This window comes from Triturus cristatus, chromosome 11 (assembly GCF_964204655.1).
Source record: "Triturus cristatus chromosome 11, aTriCri1.1, whole genome shotgun sequence".
In the NCBI taxonomy this organism is placed as follows: Eukaryota; Metazoa; Chordata; class Amphibia; order Caudata; family Salamandridae; genus Triturus; species Triturus cristatus.
The window spans coordinates 437,641,835-437,668,250 of record NC_140594.1 but is presented as its reverse complement, the minus strand read 5'-3'; the positions used below and the strand labels follow the sequence as shown (position 1 = coordinate 437,668,250).

The following is a 26,416-nucleotide window of genomic DNA, read 5'->3' as shown; positions in this document are numbered from 1 at the left end:
TGCTCTAGAAGAATTAATCATTCTTTTTGTAAAGAATAATATAATTTAGATAATCGGGTCTGATTATGTATCGGAGAGTGTTACGAGATACTTTGAAGGAATCATTAATCTCAGAACGCTCATCAAAGACTGATTTTTCTTATTGCGAAGACAAATTACATTGGGAATCAAGACTAGTTTGTGGTCAGGATGGATTACATTATACTGCAAAGAAAATGATAAGGGCATTGAGTGATCTATAAGGGTTGTAATTGTCCCCTTACTTATGCATGCCGCCAATCATGTTTACATTGAAACACATGCACAGTGTTTGCGTGATTTCAAATACTGCCAAATGTGTGGCATCAAGTGGCATGTGTGTGGAAGAAAGGGACCTTCTGGTAGTGGACAATGAAATCATATAGTCTAGTCCATATTCAATCTCGTTTCCAACTTTTGTGACAGGAAAACTTGCATAGCAACCTGCAACCGGTGTATTTCATCGGTTAAGGTTTGTATATATTTTTTAGCCGGTACACCCAGCGTTGTTTCCTGTTCAGAAGTCTCCGAATAATGTTATTGTTTTGTTTAGGATGTACCTTTTCTGAAACTACCCACTCTAGGTCTTTGCCGGACTTATTGTGCTCCGAATAAGGGTCAGTTATACGTGTAGTACTTCTCTTACACCTAATATTACTCGTGTTCATCTATCCTGATGCATATCTTGCGTGCGGTCATGCCTACATATCTTAATAAACAGGGACATGCTATCAAATAGATAACATTTTCACTATTGCAATTTGTGTGGTGCTTCACTACCTATGGACTTTCTATGCTGATGTCTATTTCCTTATATGTATTTGTAAATGGTTAGACTCAACACTTTCCGCATGGGAAGTGGCCCTGCACCGGAGGCAGGTCCCATAATGTTTTGTCCTGCTGTCGTTAATGATCATGGCCTATTGCATGTGTGGACCAGCCTGTTTCTTTTTTGAATGAAAAAAGGGAGACAAACAAGTTGCTTCCTGCTCTCTGTAGAATATTCCAGTTTTTTGTGATAATTCTCTTTACTGTATTAAAAATCGAGGTAAATGTGGTTACCCAAGTAAGCCTGTCAGTTTGTTCTTTGGGATAGGTTTCTAATAAAGAGTCCCTGCAGTTGTTTTTTTGCTTGTTTAATGAAGGCACTTGGGTATTGGCAGGCTAGGAGTTTTTCATAGTCTGTCAGCTTGTTCGTCAAATGTAGCTATATCTGAACAACTGCACCTAATTCCAAGATATTGTCCAAAGGAAAGATTCTCCGTAACTGCTTTGAGGTGATGGCTATCAAATCCAATTAGTACATTTTTGTCTGTTGAGTTCTCAAAAACTTTCGGTATCAAATGATTCCCCCTAATCTGGATTTCTAAATACAAAAAGTGATGGTGTTGTAGTCAATGGTATGCGTGCATTTCAAGAAAGGGCTTCTGCTATTAATCCATTGGGTTAAATTATCAGCAATATCCTGGTTTCCTCGCCAGACAATGAAGACATCGTGAATGTATCTATACCATACCGTTATATTGCTGTGGTAGGGATTGTCTGGGGTGTATATGCTGTCGCACTCAAACTGATGAACATAAAAAAAAGCCAGGATCGGGACAAAGGTATTCCCCATCAAAGTACCTTGCACTTGATTGTACAGGGTCATGTCCTATTCAAACAAGTTGTCGGTGAGGGCTATCCTAGCACTTTCGAGAAAGAAAGGGCTGGGATTGATCCAAACTATCTCAGAGTGTCTTAAGATGGTTTAATTAACCTGTAATATTCATTTTTGAGGGAAAATGATGTACAATACTTTATTTCCAGGGTGATAAGTATATCTGTGCTGGGATCAATCTGTAGATCTTTTACTAGGAGTAGGACATTCTTCGTATCTTTCAGATAAGACGTCACCTTTGTTACAAGTGGTTTTAGGAACCAATCACAGAACTATGCAAAGGGCTGAAACAGAGCCAATGCCGGATACAATGGGTCTAGCTGGTGGTGGGAGTTTATTTTTGTTGAATTTTGGACGATGTTAAATTGGGAAATCCTGGGTCCCACAGCTACTTGAAAACCTGCTTCACCGCCCGTTATCCAGTTTATTGTATAAGCCTCATCAACCATGCTCTTTATTGTAGCCCTTAAGCACGGACTAGGGTCATCCCTTAGTATCTTATAGCTATTTCTGTTTGAAAGAAACTTTCTGCATTCTCGGTCATATGTCGTATGACATTACTACAACTGTGCCCCCTTTGTCAGCAGGGCTTATTACTAAATCCTGGTTGTTCTCAAGGGATCAACGGGCCTTTTTCTCAGTGTAAAAAAGATTGTGGAAGATGAGGTCAGAAGTTCCCAAAGTGAGGGTAAGTAGATGAATGGGTGTATGTGCACATTAAAGACTTGCACGTGTAAACACACGCTTGGCTTGCACTAAACACCACGTTATGTTATGTGAAAAATGTATGCTCCCTTTTTATTTTGTAGTGTACACAAAGTTGACACAGCTTGTTACTTTGAGACCAGTCTCCCTTTATGTTAATGTACGTTCCTTATGTTTGTATTTCATTTTACTATAAATATGCGTCAATATCACAAAACATTTTTAATTTATGTTTCTTTTTCATATATGTATGTACAGGACATCACAAACAGTGATTGAGAAGCAAATACTTGGTATTGAATGTGAGACTGCTAGCTTGAAGTCAGGGACTTAATATAGGGAAATTCAGGTTTCCCTGTCCTGAAGAAAGCCCCGGACCTAGTAGGCCACAGACAGGGCTAAAACATGTTGACCTGCTGGATGCAGGAGCATAAGATTCTCCTATTGAATCCCAAACTTAGTATTAATCATCTCTTCACCACCTTATTATTAAAGAGGATAGTTTCTTCGGTAGGTGATCGGAATTTTCAGATGTATTTCTTTGTCTGGATCCTTTACCGCTTATCCTTGCAAGTACCCTCAATACAAGTGAGGGCCCTGTAGTAACATGGTGTAATGTATTAGCGAGTCATAGGGGTTGAATGCTTTGAGTGGAATGTGATTACATCATAGAATGTCTGTATATGTGGGAACCGTGGAATGTTGATGTCATTCTGCTTGTGTCCTTGCTGCTACTGCCAAATACAAAAAGAACTATTGTTGGACAGAATGCAGAACAATATCATACATTCACCCCAGTACAGAGATCTGGGCCTAAATCCTTCGTTTTTTTGCTCACCATGCCATTCCAGTTTGGACCCAGCCATATGCAAATCAGTCTTGACCCTGTGCCCAATGGGAACAGTCCAGCCCGAACTGCCAGGCCAGGTCCTCCCTGGACTGAAAACAAGCATCCTAGGACCGGTTTCGGGGTTTCACCCCTCTTCAGCCAGGATAGCTTGATTCCAGTGGCATGGAGAGCACGGGACTCACGTCTGAGCATACCCGTCCCACTCGGGGTGACAAATGCAAAAAGAACTATTGCCAGCACCCTATTCTCCTACTTAACTTTATCTTCAATAAAGAAGAGTAAACTGCAATCGCCAGGACTGGATTCTTTTTACAAATTAGGCGACGGGCTGGCGAGGATTCATCCGTGCAAAGCAGCAAGCCTGTAACTCCTGAGGCGTACCACATAACGGAACCTGCGGGAGGCATTTCGCCGAACGACGAAGAGAAAATGCTGGTAGATTGCAGACTTCGTGAGAAGTATATGCGGTGAATCAGTCGTGAGGTGCAGCAAACTTTGGTCTAACTTTACAAGTAAGTGCGACGTCGCTAGTCTTACTTACAGTTGGGCAACTGTCAGCTCTGCGAGACCATTCCCGGCACGCTCGACCATTCCATGGTCATTTCAAAACCCACATCTTCCGCGCTCTGCAGTGCCATCTTCGTGTTCGTGCAGTGTTTGTGACGTCAATGCTGTATCCTGACGCTACTCACGTTACGCTAATAAACGTCAGAGTATGCAAAGGTCCCACACCGCGGCCATTTTGGTCTCTATGGTAACCACAACAGCAGCGCTTCGGCATTGGAACATCGATTTCACATCAAGGTATTAAATGGCATTTGTTTTCCGAACATCTTATTCATATCAAGAAATTTTATGGTATTTATTATAGGGTGCTGTGCAGTGAATTTTCAAAAATCGTAAAGAAAAACATTTTAGAACATAAAACGTTTATTGTACACATAAGGAACAAGCACACGGTTCCATTTATTGTTGCATTGCTTCATAGTTACTTTACTACTAAATGCCTACTACGGCGGGTACCAGTACAAGTGTTCCGTCTGGAGAAGTTCATGGGCATGCTATGCACATTAATTCCCCTAGAGAATTTTTACCCATTCCAGGTGAACCACATGCTGCATGGAACAACTAGAAGGAATATTTCCTTAATTATATTGCAAATTTTGAAGATGTTAGTGGTACCTTTTCACCCAAGAGAAAAAAAGAATTCTTATGTTATGTCTGGGTCCAGAAGGACTTCGTGTTTATAACCAATTACAGAAACAGGACAGAGTTGGGGGAGATGTGGATGTATTCAAAGCGGCTATTCTTGATCTGTATGACCATTTTTCGCCAAATGTATGCATAGCAGTTACTAGACATTCCTTCTTTCAAAGAAAGCAAGACAAACACGAGAGCATTAAGGATTATGTAGCGGAATTAAAGAAACTTGCTGTCAAGTGCAGATTTGTTCAACTACATGACGAACTTATACGTGATCAGATCGTCATGTATACAAAAAACAAATCCATACAATATAGACTATGGGTAGAAGGTGAGGGTACATTGAAAGATATTATTGCAATGGTTAAAGAACTTTCGGAACGTTGCGCGTTAGCTACATTAGCTCATGAAAAAAAAGAAAGTGAGGTTGTGAGTAAAATTTCAGAAGGTAAAATCAGTCAAAAAAACAGTAAGGACGTTAAAGTTATTGGCAATAAGAAAGAAAGTGTTGAATACAAGAAAGATAATAATCTGTTATGTTATAGATGTAGCAGCCGTTTTCATTCAGCCAATTTTCCTAAGTGTCCAGCAAGATCGACCAAATGTTTAGTGTGCGATATAATAGGACATTTTGCTAAGGTCTGCCGAAGGAAAACATATAAGAAATCAAAAGGCAAGGTATCCTGCATACAGGAAGCAGATCTTGACACTGATTCTACTTCAAGCGAAGAAGATGTACGTACACAAATTAACACAAAGAAGAATGTGGTTTTAAACATCTCAGACACTTCTTCCATGAAGCCAATGTGTCAGATTTCCTTAGGGGGTGTATCTATTCAATTGGCTGCCGACTCGGTCACCGTACACTTATATTGCTCAACATGTATGGGAGGAACATTTCATTTCTCAGATTAGTAGTTGGCTGAAACCACCTGACATTCCTGAGAGCTATACGGGAGAGAGAATTGATATTCAAGGCTTCAGATGACTTATTTTTAGATTCAAAGGCAGACATGACACTGGGAAATTATACGTTGCCAAAGAGGGACCGTCCGTCCTAGGATGGAAGCACCAGAAGAAATTGAATATCATTCTTGACCCCAATAGCAAAGAACAGGTATTGATCTCTTGTGAATGTGAAGACACTAAGAAATGGGTTCTTAATGAGTTACCTTCTGTTTTCTCAGGTCAAATGGGAAAACTCAAAGGTTTTACTCACAAAATTCGACTCAAGGATGGTGCCGTGCCAAAAATACATAAAGCACGCAACATACCTTTTATCATACGGGCAGAAGTCAAATCTGAATTAGATAAGTTATTGAATTCCAATGTAATTGAAACAGTTGAAGCTGCAGAGTGGGTTTCTCCATTGGTCGTTGCCCGCAAGGCCAATGGAAAGGCCCGCTTATGTGTGGATTTGAGATATTTAAACAACTATATACTTGTTGATCAATATCCACTCCCTAGGATCGATGAGATGCTGTCATTAACACGGAAGGCCAAGTGGTTTTCCACTCTGGACTTATCCGCTGCGTATCATCAAGTTGTTCTAGAGTCTGAAAGCAGACATTTGACAACATTTTGTACCCCTTTTGGCTGTTTCAGATTTAAGCGTATGCCGTTCGGCTTAGCATCAGCGGCTGCGGTCTTCCAAAGGCTAATGTCTAGACTTTTTGGTCATATGTCTGAAGTCATTTTTTTCCAGGACGACATTTTGATCATGGGTGAAAGCAAACCTCATCATGATACTATACTCAGAAAAGTCCATAAAATACTGGAAGAAAATGGTTTAGCTGCTGAATTAAACAAGTGTAAGTTTGCAGAAAAATCTGTTACATATTTAGGGCATGAAATTTGTGACATGGGCATCAAACCCAAAACAAAATTAGTTGATGCAATTGTTAATTCTCCAGCACCAAGTCGAAAGACGAACTTAGATCTTTTTTAGGATTAGCGGAATTTTATTCCAAGTTTGTCAATCAATTTTCACAGAAGACGCACGAGATGCGTGTATTGATGAAAAATAAGACCCCGTTTGTTTGGAGTGATGGATGCCAGAAAGCGTTTCTTGAAATAAAGGCTGCTATTGCAAATGCACCTACCCTACAAGGTTTTGACCCATTAGTCGATACGTTTCTCACCACTGATGCTAGTGGCACTGGGCTAGGTGGTGTTCTCTCGCAGATGTCTGCTTAGGGTGTAGAGGTGGTCATAGCCTTTGCCTCACGTTCACTCTCACCATGTGAGGAGAAATATTCTGTAATTGAACGGGAGACTCTGGCTTGCGTATGGGCTATGGAACATTTTCGCAAATTTATTTGGGGCAAAAAGTTTACTCTTTGGTCAGATCATAAGCCCTTAACAAAACTGCTAACAACAGAAGGGTTGTGCAGAGCTTCAGCAAGAATAGCAAAGCTGTCCATGAGACTTCAGGATTTTGTATACGAGATAGAGTATGTTCCTGGTGTCAAGAACGTAATTGCGGATTTCCTTAGCAGACTGCCCCTACCTCTCAGGGAAATTGATGAGAGCTCATGGAATGATTGTTGTGAGGCTGGAGTATTTTCTGATTCTGGTGGTTTGTGCATGATTGAATGGGAACGAGAATCTGCAAAGGATGAAATCCTAAAAATTGTTAAGGATAAAATTACCAGTGGTTGGTCTGCTCAATCTAAATCTGAACCGCAAATTAGACCATTCTGGGAGGTCAGAGATGAATTGAGTTGTGATGACAAGTTTTTGTGCCGTGGTGAGAAACTCATTCCACCTAAAGCTGTTCGTCAAAAAATGATTGATATTGGACATGAAGGTCACCCTGGAATTTCCAGGACTAAGAAGAATATTAAAGCTTTGTACAGGTGGCCTGGAATTGACTTAGAAATTGAAAGACGTGATCGAGAGTGTGTAAGTTGCGAGTGTGCTGACAAAATTCAGAAAACCTTTAATCCACCTATGTCTTCAATAGTATGTCGCAAGTTACTGTGGGAAGAATTAGCCTTAGATATTATGGGGTCTATTATGTGGCAAGATGGTTTGTGCAAGCATATCTTAGTTTCAGTGGATTTATTTTCAAGGTGGATTGAAGTGAAGGTAGTTGAACGTATTGATACGGACATCGTCATATGATTTTTAGATGAATGTTTTATCAGAGAAGGATTGCCTGCTTCTATTTTAATGGATAACTGTGTGCAATTCAAATCAAAGGCTATGAGAAAGTTCATGGATTTTACTGGTATAAAATAAAGGTTCACGGCCCTGTACCATCCCAGGATAAATTCAGTTGTTGAAAGAGTCAACAGGGTCATAAAAGGAGCATTACACCTTGCAAGTAATGGTAAAAAGAATTGGAATGCAGAATTAGATAAAAGGATATGATCTTACAGAATAACGGTCCATGACACTTGTGGGGAAAGTCCCTTTGTACTCATGAGAGGAAGGTTTCCCTATTGCAAGATTAATACTGTATGGATGGTTAAAAACAAAAAGTACAAGTGGGACAGCACAAAGGTTAGAGAAAACATACACAATTCGCAAAGAAAGAACCACATGTATTTTGATGTAAAACATGGCACTAAGAATGTGTTTTTAAAGGTTGGTCAATTGGTAAGTATCAAAACTGCAAAGAAAGTTGGAAAATTACAAACATGTTTTTCTGAACCTAAGACTGTCACCGAAGTAATGCGCAATACTGTGATGTTAGATGATGGTAGTATCCACCACATGAGCCACGTTGCTTTGACTCTATTTTCTGGGTCAAATCAAATAACTAAAAAGGGAGGAGTGGGTCTTGATTACTGGTGGTTAAGCCCTACCACAGGTTCTGATTCGGTGACTGGGCATTACACCAGGTTCAGGAATTATAACATTGAAAGGGAGTCCAGTGATACTGAATTAGATTCTGGTGTGGTGCAGGACACTGGTGTTCAAGATACTTCTCCATCTTTGTCCACAGCAGAACCTGTCTGCGGAAAAGAGAGTATTCAGGTGTCTACCAAGTTTGGAAGGCAAGTTGTTGCACCTAAATTTTTACAGGATTTTGTGTGCGATTAAATTGTCTTACATTATTGTTATTAGTCCATATTTATTACGTTCTTATTTCTTTTTAGTTTTGTTTTCTCAATTATTAGAAAAGGGAATGGGTAGTAACATGTTGTAATGTATTAGCGAGTCATAGGGGTGGAATGTTTTGAGTGGAATGTGGTTACATCATAGAATGTCTACATATGTGGGAACCGTGGAATGTTGATGTCATTCTGCTTGTGTCCTTGTTGCTACTGCCAGCATCCTATTATCTTACTTAACTATCTTCAATAAAGAAGAGTAAACTGCAATCGCCTAGACTGGATTCTTTCTAGAGACCCGCCCGGCAAAAGAGGATTCTTTGGCCAGCGCTCGATGACCGGTGATGAAGGGGGAGGCGGGGTGCGGTGTTTGAGCTGTAATAGGAATAAGGCTTAGGCCAGAAATCAGCAACATAGAGGCTCTAACATTTAGCATCCATAACGTTAAGTTTGTTTTGTTTGGTAATAGGAACATCTACGTCTGCATTCTCTCAAATGTTACTCTCTTCTCTGTCATTTCCCCTGCCCTCAAATATGTAGGGTCAATATTGTGGTAAGGGCTTTGCGATTTCACAATACAAGGTCCCAATTGTGGCGAATCGTGGGTTAAGTTGACAAAGCTTAAAATAATGCCAATAAACCGTAATCCAGCTCCTCATCTCCATCTCGATTTTCCATTATGGTCTTCCAGCCAAAAACTAACCAGTTAAGTGGGGGATCTGCATTCAATTAAAGTTCAAATAAACAAGTTACTTACATTCGGCAATGCTTTTTCTACATTCGGCAATACTCTTTCTAATGTGTACTCTGTCTAACAACAGATTCCTCCTGTTTCGAATGTCCCAGGAACCAACCAGACAAGATCTGGAAACAATTTTCTAGGAACTGCTCCTGCATGCCTGTTGGTGGTGCAATCACACTCCCTGGGAGTCTATTCTCGCCTCCGGAAGTGATTATGCGAAGCCGTAAATAAACCTCATCTATCCATGCTCACATCAATTCAGTTTTTCTGAGTCCTTCGATGCGGATCTGAATCTCTGCTCCTAAACTTCTGTAGGTGTTTTATCAACCACTGGGCCTCATGGAAACACCGGAGGCCTCAAATTAATTTCTATCATTAGGGCATGGCACGGTTAAAGGCCACACCAGTTGAGTGCCTCCTTCAGCTCCAGAGGCATAGGTCCCAGATCCAACCCAAACACCAGTTCCGACTACAGAGCAGTATTTGGCTAGAACTCAGGCAATATCGCATTATGAGATCATTAAGGCACAGCCCTTTGTGTGGTAAGATTCTCCATCAGTGCCTTTACATCAACATCAGTGTTCTTGCCATTTTGAGACCAAGTTTTTATTAGATTCCGATGCAATACAAAGTCTTCTGAACCTTCCACATGACAAGGATCATGAGGAGGAGGATGACAATTTAACACTCCTTATACTAATGCTGGTCTAAAGTTGGGCCTTCAGAACGATAATGGCCTTGATATTTGCCTAAAAGGGAAATGGATTGCTATTAGGCAATTAGCTGTGGTGGTCCGAAGAGTCACAGAGGTGTTGGAACTACAGGTTCCAACTATGAAAATCAAAGTAAATTTGCTAAGGGATCTTGCAATCAGGCCCTACAATTTCAGAGCCTTTGATATTCTTCAATTAAGTCCCGAGGGAAGATCTGATGCGATGTGGTTAGAACCATGTTTAATGCTGCCAGGTTTTCACCCCATTACTAGACATACCCTGTAGTATTCAAATTGTGACTCATCACCCCAAGTTGGAGAATCTTGAAGTTTTGGCTTCAGCCAGCAACGTGAATCCCAATTCTTTCTCTACTTCCTGCCTGACAGAGAATCTAAGAGGACTGATGTGCTTAGTAAGAGGATTTTCTTTTCGCCAGTTTGGTGTGGAGATCTCTACATGCTATTCAGTTTTAGCGAGATACACTTATGCTCTCTGGGATATGGAGAGTGATATCTGACCTGCCTTTCAGGAGTTCAGAAACACCTTCACTTAGAGAGACCATGATGGGCAGGATTAACCCTGGGCGTAGTTCGCGTAGTAGCACTACGAGTAGCTACGCAAAGTGCACTACACAAAATATTCGTAGCACTACGCGAACTGCGTAGTGCGCTGTTCGCGATGATTGCACAGTGCTGGATGCTTGTCCGCACTGTGCAATCATTGAAAACGGCATCTTGCACAGTGCGAGCTGCCGTTTTCTGCCGCTCGAGTAGATTTTTACTCGAGCGGCAGCTTTCTCAATGCGGACTGGTGGTTTCTCATCGCGAGCAATGAGAAACCTGACCTCCCCGCATTGAGAATCTCGCTGGGAGGTTTATTTTCCACACTCGCAATCGGCAACTTGATGTTGCTGATCGTGAACGAGGAAAAAGTTTCGCCGGAATGTCATTTTGCTCGCTCGCGGTCGCCAACTTGACGTTGAGGACCGAGAGTGAGCAAAAAATGCCAACCACGCTATGCGTTTTTGCACTGTGCTACGTGCAATTCGCGTAGCGCGAAGTAGCACAAACTATGCAAAAAACACGAGCGTGACGTAGTTGTTCACCAAGGGTTAGGCAGGATATGGACAAGCACATTTTACAGATAAGTCTAGACACCAAAGACTACACTGGCCATGCTATGAGCACTACCATAGCAATTCTCATCATGCCTGGATGCGTGCCACAGACTTTTCCTTAGGCATGCAGACATCCTATATGGGTATGCATGGCTCAAGGCTGTTTAGAATTAAAACTGATTCAGAGCTGGAGTGGTTCAAAGACAGACATACTACAGCCCACACCTTGGGCTTACCATCTCTCTGAACCACCAGTATCACTAACCATACCAGAAGCTTAGAGGTAACTCCTGGGGCCTGGCTTACTTCCAGATGCAGCCTTCTCAGCCTTTTCATGGCTCTGGGGGAAATGGTTGTAGCTGGGGACATGGCCACCAGAAAGGCCAGTCCTCTTTTTCACCTGCTGGGACTGTGGACAATTAGTTATGGTTTCTCCTTCAGCGGTCATCTGCAGCAATAGGCAGGCAGGGAATACCTGGATGAAGTGGATATCAGGGGCCTCTGTTGGAACAGAAGCACCACATTAATCTCCAGGTGTTATGTGCCATCCGGTTGTCTTTCATGGTCTTACTGCCAGCCATCAAAGGAAAGCCTGTCCAGTTCCTGATCGAGAATATGACTACTATGTGGTACTGCAACAAGCAGGGCAGTGTGGTAGTGGTTGCCGCCAAAAGGGATATTCCCAGCAGTTAATAACCTGTAGGGGTCCCTCAACACCAGAACATATAAGCTCAGCAGGAATCATCTGGCCAAACACGAGTGGTGTCTATATACTGAAGGTTTCTCAAGGAGCTTTTGCTCCATCAAGAATGCTCAGTGTCAGGTCTTTTGCATCCTGGAAGACAGTGTACAGAAGACCTTACGGAATAAACTGCCACACGTCCGTAGTAAGGAGCATTAGCCGTAATTTGTTTAAATGTATCTTTGTTTAAATTTGCCTTGTGAACATTAGTGACACAGCCAGCAACAGTCTATGTTTTGAGAGATGCAGATGGATAAGTTACTTACCTTCGGTAATGCCTTTTCTGGTAGAGACATGATCTAGCTGTAGATTCTGGAAGATTTTTATTCAGGCAATACGCCTGAAAGCCGGTGTCGGTCGGCTCCGCGTGACGTGGTCGGCATTGTCCACGTAGAAAGTGGCATCTGCTTCACCTATACAGGTGCCACCTGGGCACGCTGACATCAGTTACTTTTCACCACTTTCCACGCCAGAAAAACTGAGCAATGAAGAGTACTGACATTGCTGTGTTTGAAAATAAGGGTCTGAAAGGAAACAGCCGTGACCCTAGAAACTTGTCCGCAGTGCAGGGAGGATGGGTGGGTCAGTAAGGAATCTGCAGCAAGATCATTTCTACCAGATAAGGCGTTACAGAAGGTAAGTAACTTATCCATCTTATATAGATATCTAGCAGTAGATTTCTTACCTTTGAATAGATACCCAAGCAAAACCATTCCCAGTGGAGGGCTGCAGACAAATTCTAAACTATGAAGTTCTGCAGGACCGAACGGTCGAAGTGCCCAACCCTGTGGACCAGACTGTCCATACAGTAGTGTTTGGTGAACGTGTGCAGAGAGGCCCACATCGCTGCCTGACAGATATCAAAGACCGGGACTTAATGTGCTAGTGCATGGTCACAGCTTTAACTCTGATGGAATGATGTCTTAAGCCTTCAGGAGGCTGCCGTTTCACCAAAGCATAATATAATGAACAGCTGGTTCTGTCGGCTTGTACAGTTGTTATGCTCTGGGTAGTTAATACAAAACGTTGCTTTTTCAACTCACGTTTTATTGTTCTTTGGTCTGTTCATATCGTACATTTTTTCTCGTAAAATTCATTTGTTAAATGTGATTTGAATTGATCTGTCGTATTGTAACTACCCTGAGCATAACAACTGTACAACCCGACAGAACCAACTGTTTATTATATTACCAATACCCAGGTTCTGAGGGACACAGGGTCACCCCATTATTCGTAATGGTTTCACCAAAGCCTAGCACATCTTGATGCCGAGGACAACCCATTGAGAGATGGTTCATTTCTGCACCACTCTACCTTTCTTCCCACCAACAAAACACAGGAAGAGATGGTCGACCACCCAGAAATCTTTAGTGCGGCCAAGATAGAACAATAATGCTCTTTTTGGATCCAGACGGTGGATTTTCTCCCCTTCCATAGAGGGATGTGGAGGAGCGTAGAAAGTGGGTTAGGTGACCGGTTGTCTCACATGAAAAGGTGTCACCCATTTCGGAAGGAAAGAGGCTCTAGTGAGAAGCACCAATTTGTCAGGGAATATCAACAAGAAGGGGGCTTGGACGATACAGCCTGCAGTTTGCTCACCCTTCTGGCAGATATGATAGCTACTATAAATGCTGTATTGATGGTGAGCAGCCGGAGAGGGAATTGTGCAGGGGCTTGAAAGGAGCACACATGAGGAAGGAGAGAACCAAATTAAGTCTCCAATGAGGCTTAATTAATGGGTAAGGTAGAAACATATGTACAAGACCTTTTAAAGAAACTAATTACAATAAGTGACTGAAATAAGGAGGGTTGGTCTTGCAGCCTCAGGAAAGCAGACAAATACCCTTTAACGGTGCCCAAAGCAGAGCCCAGCTGGGTGAGGGCCATAAATAAAAAGTAAAATATCGGAAAGGAAAGGTGAATCAGGGTCGATAAACTTTTCTGTAAATATATTACAAGTTTCTTCTACCGGCAGGCGTATACTGTCTTAGCTGCCAGAATAACCCTACAAACTTCGGAAGGAGGGTCAAAAGCTGTCAACTGCAGAGGCTCAATCTCCATGCAAGATGGCGTAGAGTGGACAGGTTCAAGTGGAGAACCCTCCCCTGCTGCTACAGAAGATCCTCCCCAAGTGGCAGCATGACTGGAGGATCAGTGCTCATTTGCAAACTCTCTGTGCCCAATTCTCACAAGGATGACTTGGGCCCGGTCGTTCCTGATCTTCTTGAGAACTCTGGGCAGGAGTAGTGTGGGTGAAAAGACATACAAGAAGCACAAGCTCAACTCGAGATGAAAAGCGTCTCCAAACGAGAGCAGCCTTGGAAACTCCAGCATGCAAAACTGCTGACATTGCGCATTCTCAGCAGTGGCGAACAGATCTAACCTAGGCGGTCTCCCCTGATAAAAGAAACCTTGTGCCACCTGCAGATGGAGACGCCAGTCGTTAACGGTTAGACATCGATGGCTGAGGTCGTCTGGCCTGGCGTTCAGAGAACCTGCCAGGTGTTGAACCACCAAGGATATTTCCTGCTGTTCCAGCGATATTCGGAAATGTAGGATCTCTTGACAAACTGGTTCACGACCCCACCCTGCCCTGTTTGTTGCAGTACCACATGAAGGTGGTGTTGTCCGGGAACACCTGCACTAGCTTTCCCTTGATAGAGGGTAGAAATTCTTTCAATGCCAGTCGGATTGCCCAGAGCTCCAGCAAGGTGATGTGGAGTCTGGATTCCGCTGAGGACCAGAGTCCTCTGATCTCCACCTCTCCCAATCCCAGGAGTGACACATCTGTTGCTTCTGTGATATCCGGTTGGGGAAGGTAGAGGGGTCTGCCTCTGACCTAGTTGCGGTTTGTCAGCCACTACTGAAAGTCTTGCTTGGCTCCGTAGCTGGGGTATGGCTGGTGCATCTGAAAGCCACTTCCGTGGCGACGAAAGGGGCAAATGGCAGACTGGGGATGTGCGGCCCTGAGAGGCCCAAGGACTTAGTCGTAGCCCAGGAGTCCTTAGAGCGCTCCAGCAATGTGTTTGCCTGGTCTCCGAAGAGACGGGTGCCATCAAAGGGCATGTCCATGAGCGAGGCCTGGGCAACACCCGAATAGCCAGATGTTCTCATCCAGGTGTGACGTCTGACAGCCATCTATTAAATTGCTCGGTCCAGCGAGTCGGTCGTGTCCAGCCCAGATGGAATGGCGAACTTTGCTCCATCTTTCCCATCTGACACTGCTTAGAAAAGGACAATATGGGCCACCTCTGGGACCTGTGGCAGCACTTGCGCAACAGTTTCCCACAGAGTGTGGGAATAATGGCCTAATAAGAATGCAGTGTTCACAGATTACAATTCAAGGCTGGAAGAAGAAAACATTTTCTTGCTCCAACTATACAGCCTCTAGGATTCCCTATCCAGGGAGAGTGGAACGGAACGCACCCTGGGACATAGAGGCCTGGACTACCAGGCTTTCTAGGGTATGGTGGATGGTGAGGAAATTGGGGTCACACAGAGCAGGGCGATGGCAGTGGGCAATTGTCCTATTTACAGGAGCCCCTGTACTTGGCTTAGACCAGGTTCCCATTAGTAAGTCTGTGAGGGCCTCATTCAATGGGAGTAGGGGTTACGAGGAGGAAACTCCCGGCTGTAGCTCCTCCGTCAAGATGTTAGTCTTGACAGTCACTGAAGCTGAAGGCCAAGTACCTCAGCTGCCCTTCGCACCACCATAGCATAAGACACTCCCTCCTCCGTAGCCACAGTAGTGGGAGAAAGCATGCCATTATCTGGAGAGGCATCCAGTGCACTGGCCTCACCCAATTTCTAATACCAGTCCATTTCCTCTTCAGGCTGGCCTTCTAAAGGGTCCAGTGACGTCTCATTCTTAGCTCTTCGGAATAGGGGTCAGAAAACGACCTAGGACCTGGAAGTCCTGTCGGTGCTGGATTTGGCATCAGTCGATGTGGTACTGGCTCCGGGTCGTCAGGAATCAGAATGGGGCGGATGCAGCTGGGGGGCACTTGCAGCGTCTAGGCCGTTTCTGGGGAAGGTCAAAATGGCATGATGAGCACCGAACCGGATTCCTTAGGGGGTTGGGTTTGAGCGGGGGGAGACATTGGCACTGGTGCCACCAGTGAAGTACACGATGGAGCTCCCTTTGATCCCACTAGTGGGGTCAGATCTAGTCAGACGCCTGGAAAATTCAAAGGTAAAGAATCCGTGGCTAGATGTCTATCACATAGATGGTTTAGTACATTCAATAAAAATATAATATAAGGAGTAGTTTCTTTTCTGTAACTCCAGTTCTGTAGTAGGGGTATCTCTGTTATAGTCATAATCTAGTGAATAGTCCCGCCCATGTGCGCGGACCCCGGAGCAATAAAAAATAATCTCTAAAAGGTGACAAATCATGCAGACCTGCATACACCTTTAAGAGAGAATTTAATTTAAAGACAGATAATGCAGCCTATACCCACAGGCTACACTGTCCAGTACTTCAACTAGAATTCCACCAAAATCCACAAACAGCACTGCCTGTCCAGTTTTTCTCCCCATAGGAAAAAACCCTGCCTCTACCAGCAAAAGCCACTGGAATGATAGAGAGGAAGGAGTGGACAGACAAGCCCCATAGGCTGCCATTATGTGGCTTGGAACAGGATACTGTGCCTTTAAGAAAACTTTCCAGTTTTCCAGAACTTTCCCCAGTATCCCAGAATGCCCAGCAGGTCCCATTTACTTTCAGTTCTTTTTGAAGGCGTAGCACGCCAGACCTGTAGCATTCTCCATATGAATAAGTATCTCTCCACCGGGGAGGAGGGCGGGCGCTTATGACTATAACAGAGATACCCCTACTACAGAACTGGAGTTACAGAAAAGAAACTACTCCTTCTGTAGTAGGGGATCTCTGTGTATAGTCATAATCTAGTGAATAGAATGGCAAGCCCATCCCCACACAACAAAAGCGGTGGAGAACACATAAGACACAACCACTACTGTGCGAACAAATTTCGCAGCGAAGCCTGCCCAACCTGAGCATCTGCCCTGGCATCCGAGTCCAGACAGTAATGCGCAGCAAAGGTATGGACCGACTTCCAAGTGGCCGCCTTACAGATTTCCGCAATCGGAACATTACGCAGCAAAGCCGTCGTGGCAGCTTTGCCCCTGGTGGAATCTTATCCAGATAAAATTTCAACACCCTTCGGACATCCAGGGAATGGAGAGCCCTTTCCGCTGGTGAAGAGGGATTCTGAAAGAACGTAGGTAAAGTTATGGTCTGATTGACATGAAAGTCAGAGATAACCTTAGGAAGGAACTTAGGGTGAGTACGCATCACAACCTTAGCAGCATGAAACACAGTATAAGGTTCTTGACAACATAATGCCTGAAGTTCACTCACCCTGCGGGCCGATGTAATGGCCACTAGGAACGCCGCCTTCCAGGATAGGTGCTGCAATGAAGCCTTGTGAATAGGTTCAAAAGGCTCTCTCATCAGTCTGGACAGCACCACATTCAAGTCCCAAGAAGGCGAGGGAAGTCTGACAGGAGGGAACACCTTCTTCAAGCCTTCCAAAAAATCCTTGACCACAGGAATCTGAAAGAAGGACGTCTGTGAAGGGCACTTCCTGTAAGCAGTCAAAGCAGCCAGATGAACCTTAATGGAATGGAAATTAAGGCCAGACTGCGCCAGATGCAAAAGGTATGGAAGGATGACATCTTCCTTACATGTTGTCGGATCAAAGTTCTTGGACTTACACCAGATACAGAACCTCTTCCACTTGTAAGCATAGGATGTCCTAGTGGAAGGTCGCTTAGACTCCTTCAGAATGTCCATACAATCGTCTGGTAGATTCAGATGACCGTATTGCACTATTTCAGGAGCCATGCCGCCAAACTCAAAGACGAGAGGTTGGGGTGCACCATCCGCCCCCCGAACTTCGTGAGAAGGTCCGGCCTGCACGGCAACCGCATGTGAGGAAGGAGAGACCGGTGAAGAAGGTCCGTGAACCACCACTGCCTGGGCCACTCCGGGGCGATCAGGATCATCCGCGCCCTGGACTGGGACAGCTTGATGAGCACCGCCGGAATCAGGGGAATGGGTGGAAAAGCGTACAGAAAGCTGTTCGACCAATCGATCCATAGCGCATTCCCCAGCGTCCCCCGCTGGTAGTACCTGGATGCGAAGTCTCGGCATTTGCTGTTTTCGGCGGTGGCGAACAGATCTACGTCTGGAGTCCCCCACCTTGCGAAGACTTCTCCTAGTACTTCGTCGTTTATGACCCATTCGTGGTTTTCCTGAATCAGCCTGCTCAAGGCGTCTGCCTGAGCATTCTGCACCCCTGGCAGATGTGTGGCCGTGATCGTCAATCCTCGGGCCAGCAGCCAGCGCCAGATCGCCTGCGCCTCCTGCGACAGAGTGCGCGATCTCGACCCCCCCTGCTTGTTGAGGTAATACATCGTGGTTGTATTGTCCGTCTGTATCAGCAGCGAGTTGGTCTGGAAGGACGGAAGGAAAGCCTTCAGTGCCAGGAAGACAGCTCTGAGTTCCAGGAAATTGATGTGGTACGTCGATTCCAAAGGAGACCACTTCCCCTGAATCTGCAGGTCCCCGGAATGCGCACCCCAGCCCTGGAGAGAAGCATCCGTCACCACATTCGTCGTGGGAATGTCCTTGTGGAAGGGAACCCCCTTGAGGAGGTTTTCCGCCGAACACCACCACTTCAGAGACTGACGAGCATGTAGAGACAGTCTGATCTTGTCGTCCCAAGAGCCTGTCTTCTGATCCCACTGATCCTCCAAGCACTCCTGCAGTGGTCGCATCTGTAGACGTGCGTGCGGAGTGAGGAAGATACAGGAGGCCATCGATCCCAGCAGAGACGACACCTTCCTCACAGTCGTCGATGAAGCAGTCCTGAGGTCCTGAGCCTTCCGAAGGAGTGATAACCGTCTCTCCTCCGAAGGAGACACGCTTGCTGACCGCGTATCTATGGAGGCCCCCAGGTACTGTATGCACTGTACCGGAGATGGGACCGATTTGGACATGTTGACGTGTAACCCCAGCTTGTTCAAGAGCTCGCACGTCCAACGGAAGTGTTCTTGCGCTTCCTCGAAGGATGACGCCTTGATCAGCCAATCGTCCAGATACGGGTAGACAAACACCTTGTTCCTCCGCAGGTGTGCCGCCACCACCGCCATGCACTTCGAAAAAGTCCTGGGAGCAGACTTTAGCCCGAATGGCAGTACTGTGTATTGATAGTGATTGGCGCCGACTTGGAATCGCAGGAACTTCCTGTGCTTCTGTGCTATGGGCACATGGAAGTACGCATCCTGTAGATCTATGGCACAGAGCCAGTCCCCCCGTTGCAGCTGAGGGTAAATCTGGTGCAACGATAGCATGCGGAACTTTTCTCTGCGAATCCACTTGTTTGCTTGTCGCAAATCCAGAATGGGCCTGAACTCGTTCTTGTCCTTCTTGCGAACGAGGAAGAACCGAGAGTACAGACCTCTTCCCCTTTGAGACAAAGGTACTTCTTCTACCGCCTTTTTTCTCAACAAGATGTCTGCCTCCGCCTGGAGCTCCCTCAGCTGGAAGCGAGAGCTGACCGGCGGAATCGCTGGAGGCGGGCTGATGAACCGAAGACTGTATCCATTGCAAACAATATTCAGCACCCACTTGTCCTGAGTAATTTTTCTCCACTCTGCCGGAAAAAATCGAAAGCTTCCCCCCACTGGAGTGGGTAACGGTTGAGGGGGAAGTAACAGCTCAGGGCCGAGACCCGGCCGGGCCCTTGTTTGTGGTAGTAGCCTGCTGGCCACCTCTGCCCCTCTGGCGCTTCTGGAAGGGCTTGCGGAACTGCTGCTGTTGTGGCTGCTGCTGTCCCGAGCCCTGCCCACGCCCTCGGCCCGACGACCCGAACCTCCTCTGGAACGGTCGTTTCTTTTTCTCGGCCTTCTCCAACCCGACGGCCGTCAGGGTTTCCGCTTCAGCCTTCATGCGGGCCATTTCATCATCCGCATGCTTCCCGAACAGGGTCTCCCCCGAGAAGGGCAAGTTGGCCACTCTCTGCTGCGCCTCCGGCTTAAGGGACGTCAGGCGCAACCAGGAATGCCGCCGCTGGTGGACGCCATGACAGTAGGCGTGGGCGGCCAATAGCGATATATCCGCTGCTGCGCTGATCGTTTGGTTAGAAACCAGCATGCCTTCGCGCACCGTCTCCAAGAAGTCCTCCTTCTTGTCTCGTGGCAGGAGGTCCGCATATTGCTGCAGGGAGTCCCACAGGGCCCAGTCGTAACGGCCCAACAACGCCCCTGCACTCGCCGCCTTCATCGTGGTGGCAGCGGTACCACACACCTTCCTGCCCGCAGAGTCCAGCCAGCGGCTTTCCTTGTCCGGTGGCACCGTGGAGGCCGGGGCGGTCGCATGTTGTTTTCTCGCCGCCGTCACGATAACCGAATCCGGTTTCGGGTCCCCTCTCAAGAATGACGGATCCGACTCCGGGGCCCTATATTTCTTCATGAGCCTGGACGGAGCGGCCTTCGCTGTTGCGGGAGTGAGGAACAGTTCCAAAGCTGGTTCCACCAGTCCAGGCACGAGAGGCAGGAGGGGGCGAGACAAGTGTCTTTTATGAAGCGTCTCAAATATCACGGACGTCGTGGGTGTTGGAACCGTCACCGTGATATTCAGCTTCGCAGCCCCTCGCAACAGCACCTCCTGGAACGAGACCAAGTCGTCCACCGGCGACACCCTAGTCCCCGGGGAGTCCGACAGCGTCGGGGAAAGGTCCCTGTCCGAGGAGCGCGACCTGGACCTATACCTTCTGCGGCGTCGTCTAGAGTCTGACGAGGATCGCCCTCGGCTCCGCGATCGTCGCCTCCTGTGAGAGCGGGAGCGCGACCTCTTCGGCTTAGGCCTGTCCGCCGGTCTCGCTGGTCCAGGCGACCGTGGGCGTCGTGGCTTCGGGGTCCCTTGCGGCGGAGTCGGGTACCGTGGAAGGGAAACCGACCTCGGGGGGACCGGCGGCGGCACCGCAGGAGTGCTTGGCAGCAACAGAGGCCGGGGTGGCGGAGACAGAGTCCGCGGCCGCGGAGGAGGCGGTGGAGGAAGTGGAGACGGTGGTGGAGGAGGTGGCGGTGGTGGTGGTGGTGGTGGTGGAGGAGGCGGTGGCAGAGGTGGGAGAGGAGGAGGCGACGGAGACCTCCGAGGCGGGGTATACACCACTGAGTACACCGATCCCGGCGACTCTCTCTTCCTCGACCTCGACGTCGACCTGTGCCTCGACGGCGATCTTCTCGGCGTCGATCTCCTCCTCGGCGTCGACTTATGCCTCGACGGCGACCTCCGCCTCGACGGCGACCTCCGCCTCGACGGCGACCTCCGCCTCGACGGCGACCTCCGCCTCGACGGCGACCTTCGCCTCGACGGCGACATCCGCCTCGACGGCGACCTTCGCCTCGACGGCGACCCTCGCCTCGACGGCGACCCTCGCCTCGACGGCGATCTCCGCCTCGACGGCGATCTCCGCCTCGACGGCGACCTTCGCCTCGACGGCGATCTTCGCCTCGACGGCGATCTTCGCCTCGACGGCGATCTTCGCTTTCTCGACGTCGATCTCCTTCTCTTCATCGACGGCGAGCTGCGATCCCTCGACGCCGAACGCCGACGCCGGGTCTTCTCTCGACGTCGACCGCTGGACGCAGTCGAAGACGGCGTCGTCGCCGACGACGCCGATGTAGTCGACGGCGGCCTATTCAGGTCCCTCGACGGCGATCGTCGACGCCGCTTCTCCCCAGAGCCCTGGGGAGACGGCGAACAGACGGTGGTCATCCTCCTCGACGTCGCCGTCGACGCCCTCGACGTCGACGGGGAGCGGGAGCGCTTACTGGTCTTCCTGCCCCTGGGGAGCCCCCCAGAGGCCTCAGCATGGGCCAAATCAGCCCCTCCAGACCCACCTGGTGCCTTCAGTCTTCGCTCCTCCAGAGCTTGAAGCCTGCTCTTCATCCTGTCCCTCAGGGTTCTTGCTGAAAACGAGTGGCAGATGGTACAGCTTTCAGGCACGTGGGACTGGGGAAGGCAAGCTATGCACACCTCGTGTGGGTCAGTTTTAGCCTTCTTTCGACCACATTCCGGGCACTTGTCGAACAAGCCAGGCATGTTGACAGTACCAGCTACTAAACACAAGAAAAAGTGACAAAAATTGCCAAAATCTCAATGAAAAACCTTGAAAAAGGTAGAGCTCAATGCTCCAGGGTCCTGCTAGCAGGAGCCGGAAAAAAGAACTGAAAGTAAATGGGACCTGCTGGGCATTCTGGGATACTGGGGAAAGTTCTGGAAAACTGGAAAGTTTTCTTAAAGGCACAGTATCCTGTTCCAAGCCACATAATGGCAGCCTATGGGGCTTGTCTGTCCACTCCTTCCTCTCTATCATTCCAGTGGCTTTTGCTGGTAGAGGCAGGGTTTTTTCCTATGGGGAGAAAAACTGGACAGGCAGTGCTGTTTGTGGATTTTGGTGGAATTCTAGTTGAAGTACTGGACAGTGTAGCCTGTGGGTATAGGCTGCATTATCTGTCTTTAAATTAAATTCTCTCTTAAAGGTGTATGCAGGTCTGCATGATTTGTCACCTTTTAGAGATTATTTTTTATTGCTCCGGGGTCCGCGCACATGGGCGGGACTATTCACTAGATTATGACTATACACAGAGATCCCCTACTACAGAATTACAGAGAACTAACAATTACATTATGATGCATATTTACAAGTTTGGGATGGAGGGTTGCAAAATGGGTTTGTAGAAAGTACAATGTTAGAAGGGATAGAGTAGGGAGAATCAGCTGCTGGGACTGTTGACAATCTTCAGTCCACCTTTTAATTCCAAGGAGAGGAGGCAACCTAAAGCGGTTTGAGCAGGGTATTGAAATGGGGATGGAGGATGCGGAGGGAGTCAAAGAGTCTGTAGCATTTAAACTTACAAAAGTTAGTCTGGATACGGTAATTTGGTCTGGGTTGCTGAGTATCCACAGCCAGATATGGAAAGCAATCAATTTGTAAAGAGAGGAGTGTGATACAGTTTATATTGCGCCTGACAACCATCCCGCTCAGTGATGGTGAAGTCACGACAGAAGGGCGTAAAAATGCTGCATTGCATTCCCCACTTAGAGTTCATCATTTTACATGTGGAGAGAAAAACCACTACAGGAGTCCCACTAGTATCTGTTGAATAAGCTATTTTGACTCAACACCAGGGTTTTTAGGGAAATATGACAGTTTGGAAAGAGAGCTACAAATAGATTTTTCCTATGTTAGGCATCTGGAATTGGAGAGCTTTGTTTGGAATTTGGGTGGTAAGGAGGGGAAGTAGAAAAAGATCAATGCAACGTGGAACATGGAACCATAGCAAAAAAAAAAAAAAATATACGGTTAAGGACAGGAATTTACAAAATGAGATGCAGTAATGAGTAATTTATGGTACACACAGAATATCCAAATGGAGAACCCTTTTAATCTTGCAACTTGACATCAGAAGTTGCTAATAAAAGGAAACCCAGCTAATGACTAGACAGAATGCAAGAACTGGAATATACGACTGGAGGTGGAACTTGAAGTCCATAAGTATTACGGACATCACATGAACCAGGAAGTTCTATAATTTCATGACAAGAAAAGGAGACTACTGGAAGTTACACGAAGACACCAACTACAAAGGATGGGGAGATTAGTAACAGTGTGGCCAACAGGCAAGGGATGCAGACACGAGTGTGTGAAGCAGATGTGTATAGTTGTAAAAATACAGATAGGTGAGGGCAAGATAGGTTTGCAATTTCAAGACATAAGACAAAACATGCAATTACAGATGGGAAGCCAGAAGACATGATGGAAGCAAAAAGCATGATCCCGGCAATGAAGATTGAAATAACACTGTATACATTTATTCTACTTGGAAGTACAGTAACAGACCAAAAAGCAAGTTTAAAGAGTTTTATATTCCTATTACCGATGCAATACCAATTTTTGTAGCTGCTGATTAAATAGATATTGCATGTCTTATTATTAAAGTGCTAGTAAGCCTAAGCGAATTACATGAATTCATGTAATCATGCGTAGATAAAACAAATCTTGCAAAAAACTATTTCTGCTGGATGGAAGCTTTCTACTTTGATATTTTTGTCCTAATACTATTGATGTACTTTTTTTGTGGTGATCTCAGGAATGTTACTGTGCAGTCCTTTAAATGGGAAGACTTGCAAGCAGTTACACTGCCTAAAGTAGACTAAGAAAAATATTATCTCCATGTCTGCAGTTGCGATAGATGTGAAAAGGTATACTAGATTGATATTTTGAATATTCGGAGTCAAAAATTGCTATTGTTTTAGAAATTCGACAAATATTAAGACTCCACCTGTCTTCAAATCCCTAAAACTATTCATACGGCTCTGACACTACATTGTAGTGAGTTTAACTTACACTTTGGAGAAAGCAACACTTTAGAGGCTAGCATTTCTTAAATAACTGTGTATTTTTTTAATATTAAAAAAAGTCGCGTTTTGAGATTTGGTGTATGGAAGGCTTGGTAATGTTGCTTTTACCATTCTTTGAACATCGGTATAGCCAAACTCCAATATGTACAGAGTATCTAACTCCCACTTCTAAATTAAATTAAGGGTCACCAGATTTTTCATGCCTGACAAAAAGTGGCTTAACATCTAGGTACGTTTTGCAGGAATCAATCACTCTGTTTAACACATTCAAGATTTTCAATATCCTGAATTAAGTAGAAGATCGCTCTTTCAATCATGTTATTTTTCTTTGCATTCTTGTACTTAGTTTTATTTTTCTCATCATACATGCTATGCAACCGGTACCAGAATGCATAGAAAAAGACAGAACTGGATGAAAAAAATCACCCCAGAAAAAGAATACACCAAGATGTCGAATTTCTCCTCCACTCCAAGATCAGTGTTCATACATATCCCAAACCCAATGCACGCACTCCTCTTCTCCCCTGTTGCAAGGAGGATAAGAGGGCAGCTAGCCGCACAGACAAGTCCGTATGGCAAGCTTACACTGTACTTACAGCATGGCTATACCCCAGTGCTTGCCTGCTCTCTCCCCAGCAGCTTGGAAGCCAGAGAGTCCAATCAGAGACACAGTGGGTGTGATGGTCAGTGGACCAATGTACTTCAGCAAAGCACCTGGCAGGCCCAGGAAACCAATGACTACCTCAATCAACGACGACATGATGATTGCTCCTTGGATCTAGACAAAAGACAGAATAAAAAAAGCACATCACAGACATGAGAGAGAGAAAGAGAGAGTTGAGCGAACAGATTAGTGCTCTCATTTACTTTCATTTTTCATAGGTGATCTAGTTTTACCATGGTGATGCAGCACTGCTGCAACTAAATTCACGTTGTTGTTAGCTTTTAGCTTTACAATGAGAGGGAATGTATGTGCTGAAAGGACATTTTTGTGCCAGTGGTTAAGAGTGTTTATGCTGTCACGACCCCAACACAACATCACCGAGCTTAGGACTCAATATACTTCAACTTGAACTTCATGCCTCTGAAAGTTCACTTTCCAGTGGTAAATGACCATAAGAGCAAGAGTTAGAATATACGTAGGATGTTTTGTTGAAGGAACATATTCTGCAACTTCCTTCTGAACAATATTAGATTACTAACAACCTTTGTACTTGTAGCTGGTTCGCCTCAAATAAGACTAAGCTACTTAACGCTACACTTCCTCAATTCCTATGCTTGCGTTCTTCTACCACGTTATGCTTGGGTCCCAAAGAGGGAGTTGTCCCAGACCCTATATCTCGATGTTATGCCGAGAGCTGTGCAGATTTTACCCATTTTCTTTCCGTATGAAGAATTTGGTAAAATTGCAAAGATAGAATGATACTAAGCTGCAGAATCTATGTTAACAGTGTGTAGTGTAGCGGTTTCTTCTGCAGCAAGGAACTTTCACGGATTCACTTGTTTGCAAGAAGTATCAACCAGTACCATTTCAAACGTGTGGATAACTGGTAAAGGAAACATGTCCTATCCAGTTAATTACAGACAGCTCAGCTTCTGTTGAGTGTCATCATAAGCTTCGGAATTAGTTCTGACTTGTTGAAACTTGTACAATAAACCACACTGACACTTTACATCTTTCAGAAAATGGAAGGATTCCCAAGAGTGCAGCAACTCTTACCATCCCTCCTGTCGAGTATGCACTTGCATTACCAGTCCAAGACCTGCTGGTCATTTGGTGGAAATATTTTACATAACACAACAATTTTTCTAAGTGTTCACATGAACAGCTCAAGCAACCTGAATTTACTGACTTTCAACAAAAATGATATCCTCCTTCTTAGAACAGCCCATGAGAAGCTGCCTGCGCCATAAATGCTTTAATCCCTGTGGAACAGAAGGGAGTAAATGATTGATGCATCTCCATCTCGTGTCTTACTGATTCTGGTATATGCAGGTCTGCACTGAAAACCTCAATTCTCTTTGCTATCTCTCACAGGCAGAAATTTTGCTCTAGTTGGCATGTTTAACACACATATTCCTCATTATGTTACAAACTCAGTGTCTTTCTCTCTAGGTCCCACACTGATCAATAGGCTTTATTTTTAAATC

The 26,416-nt window shown here is 45.7% G+C and overlaps 1 protein-coding gene across 2 annotated transcripts in view; it reads right to left on the bottom strand.

Annotated features, from left to right (window-relative positions):
- SLC23A2 (solute carrier family 23 member 2) overlaps positions 1-26,416 on the bottom strand; it is an 833,120-nt gene that overhangs the window by 186,254 nt on the left and 620,450 nt on the right. For both annotated transcript variants that reach the window (XM_085636370.1, XM_085636369.1), the window contains one exon: positions 24,862-25,043. In XM_085636370.1, coding sequence (XP_085492496.1) covers positions 24,862-25,043 — 182 coding nt within the window. The remainder of the gene's footprint in view (positions 1-24,861; positions 25,044-26,416) is intronic.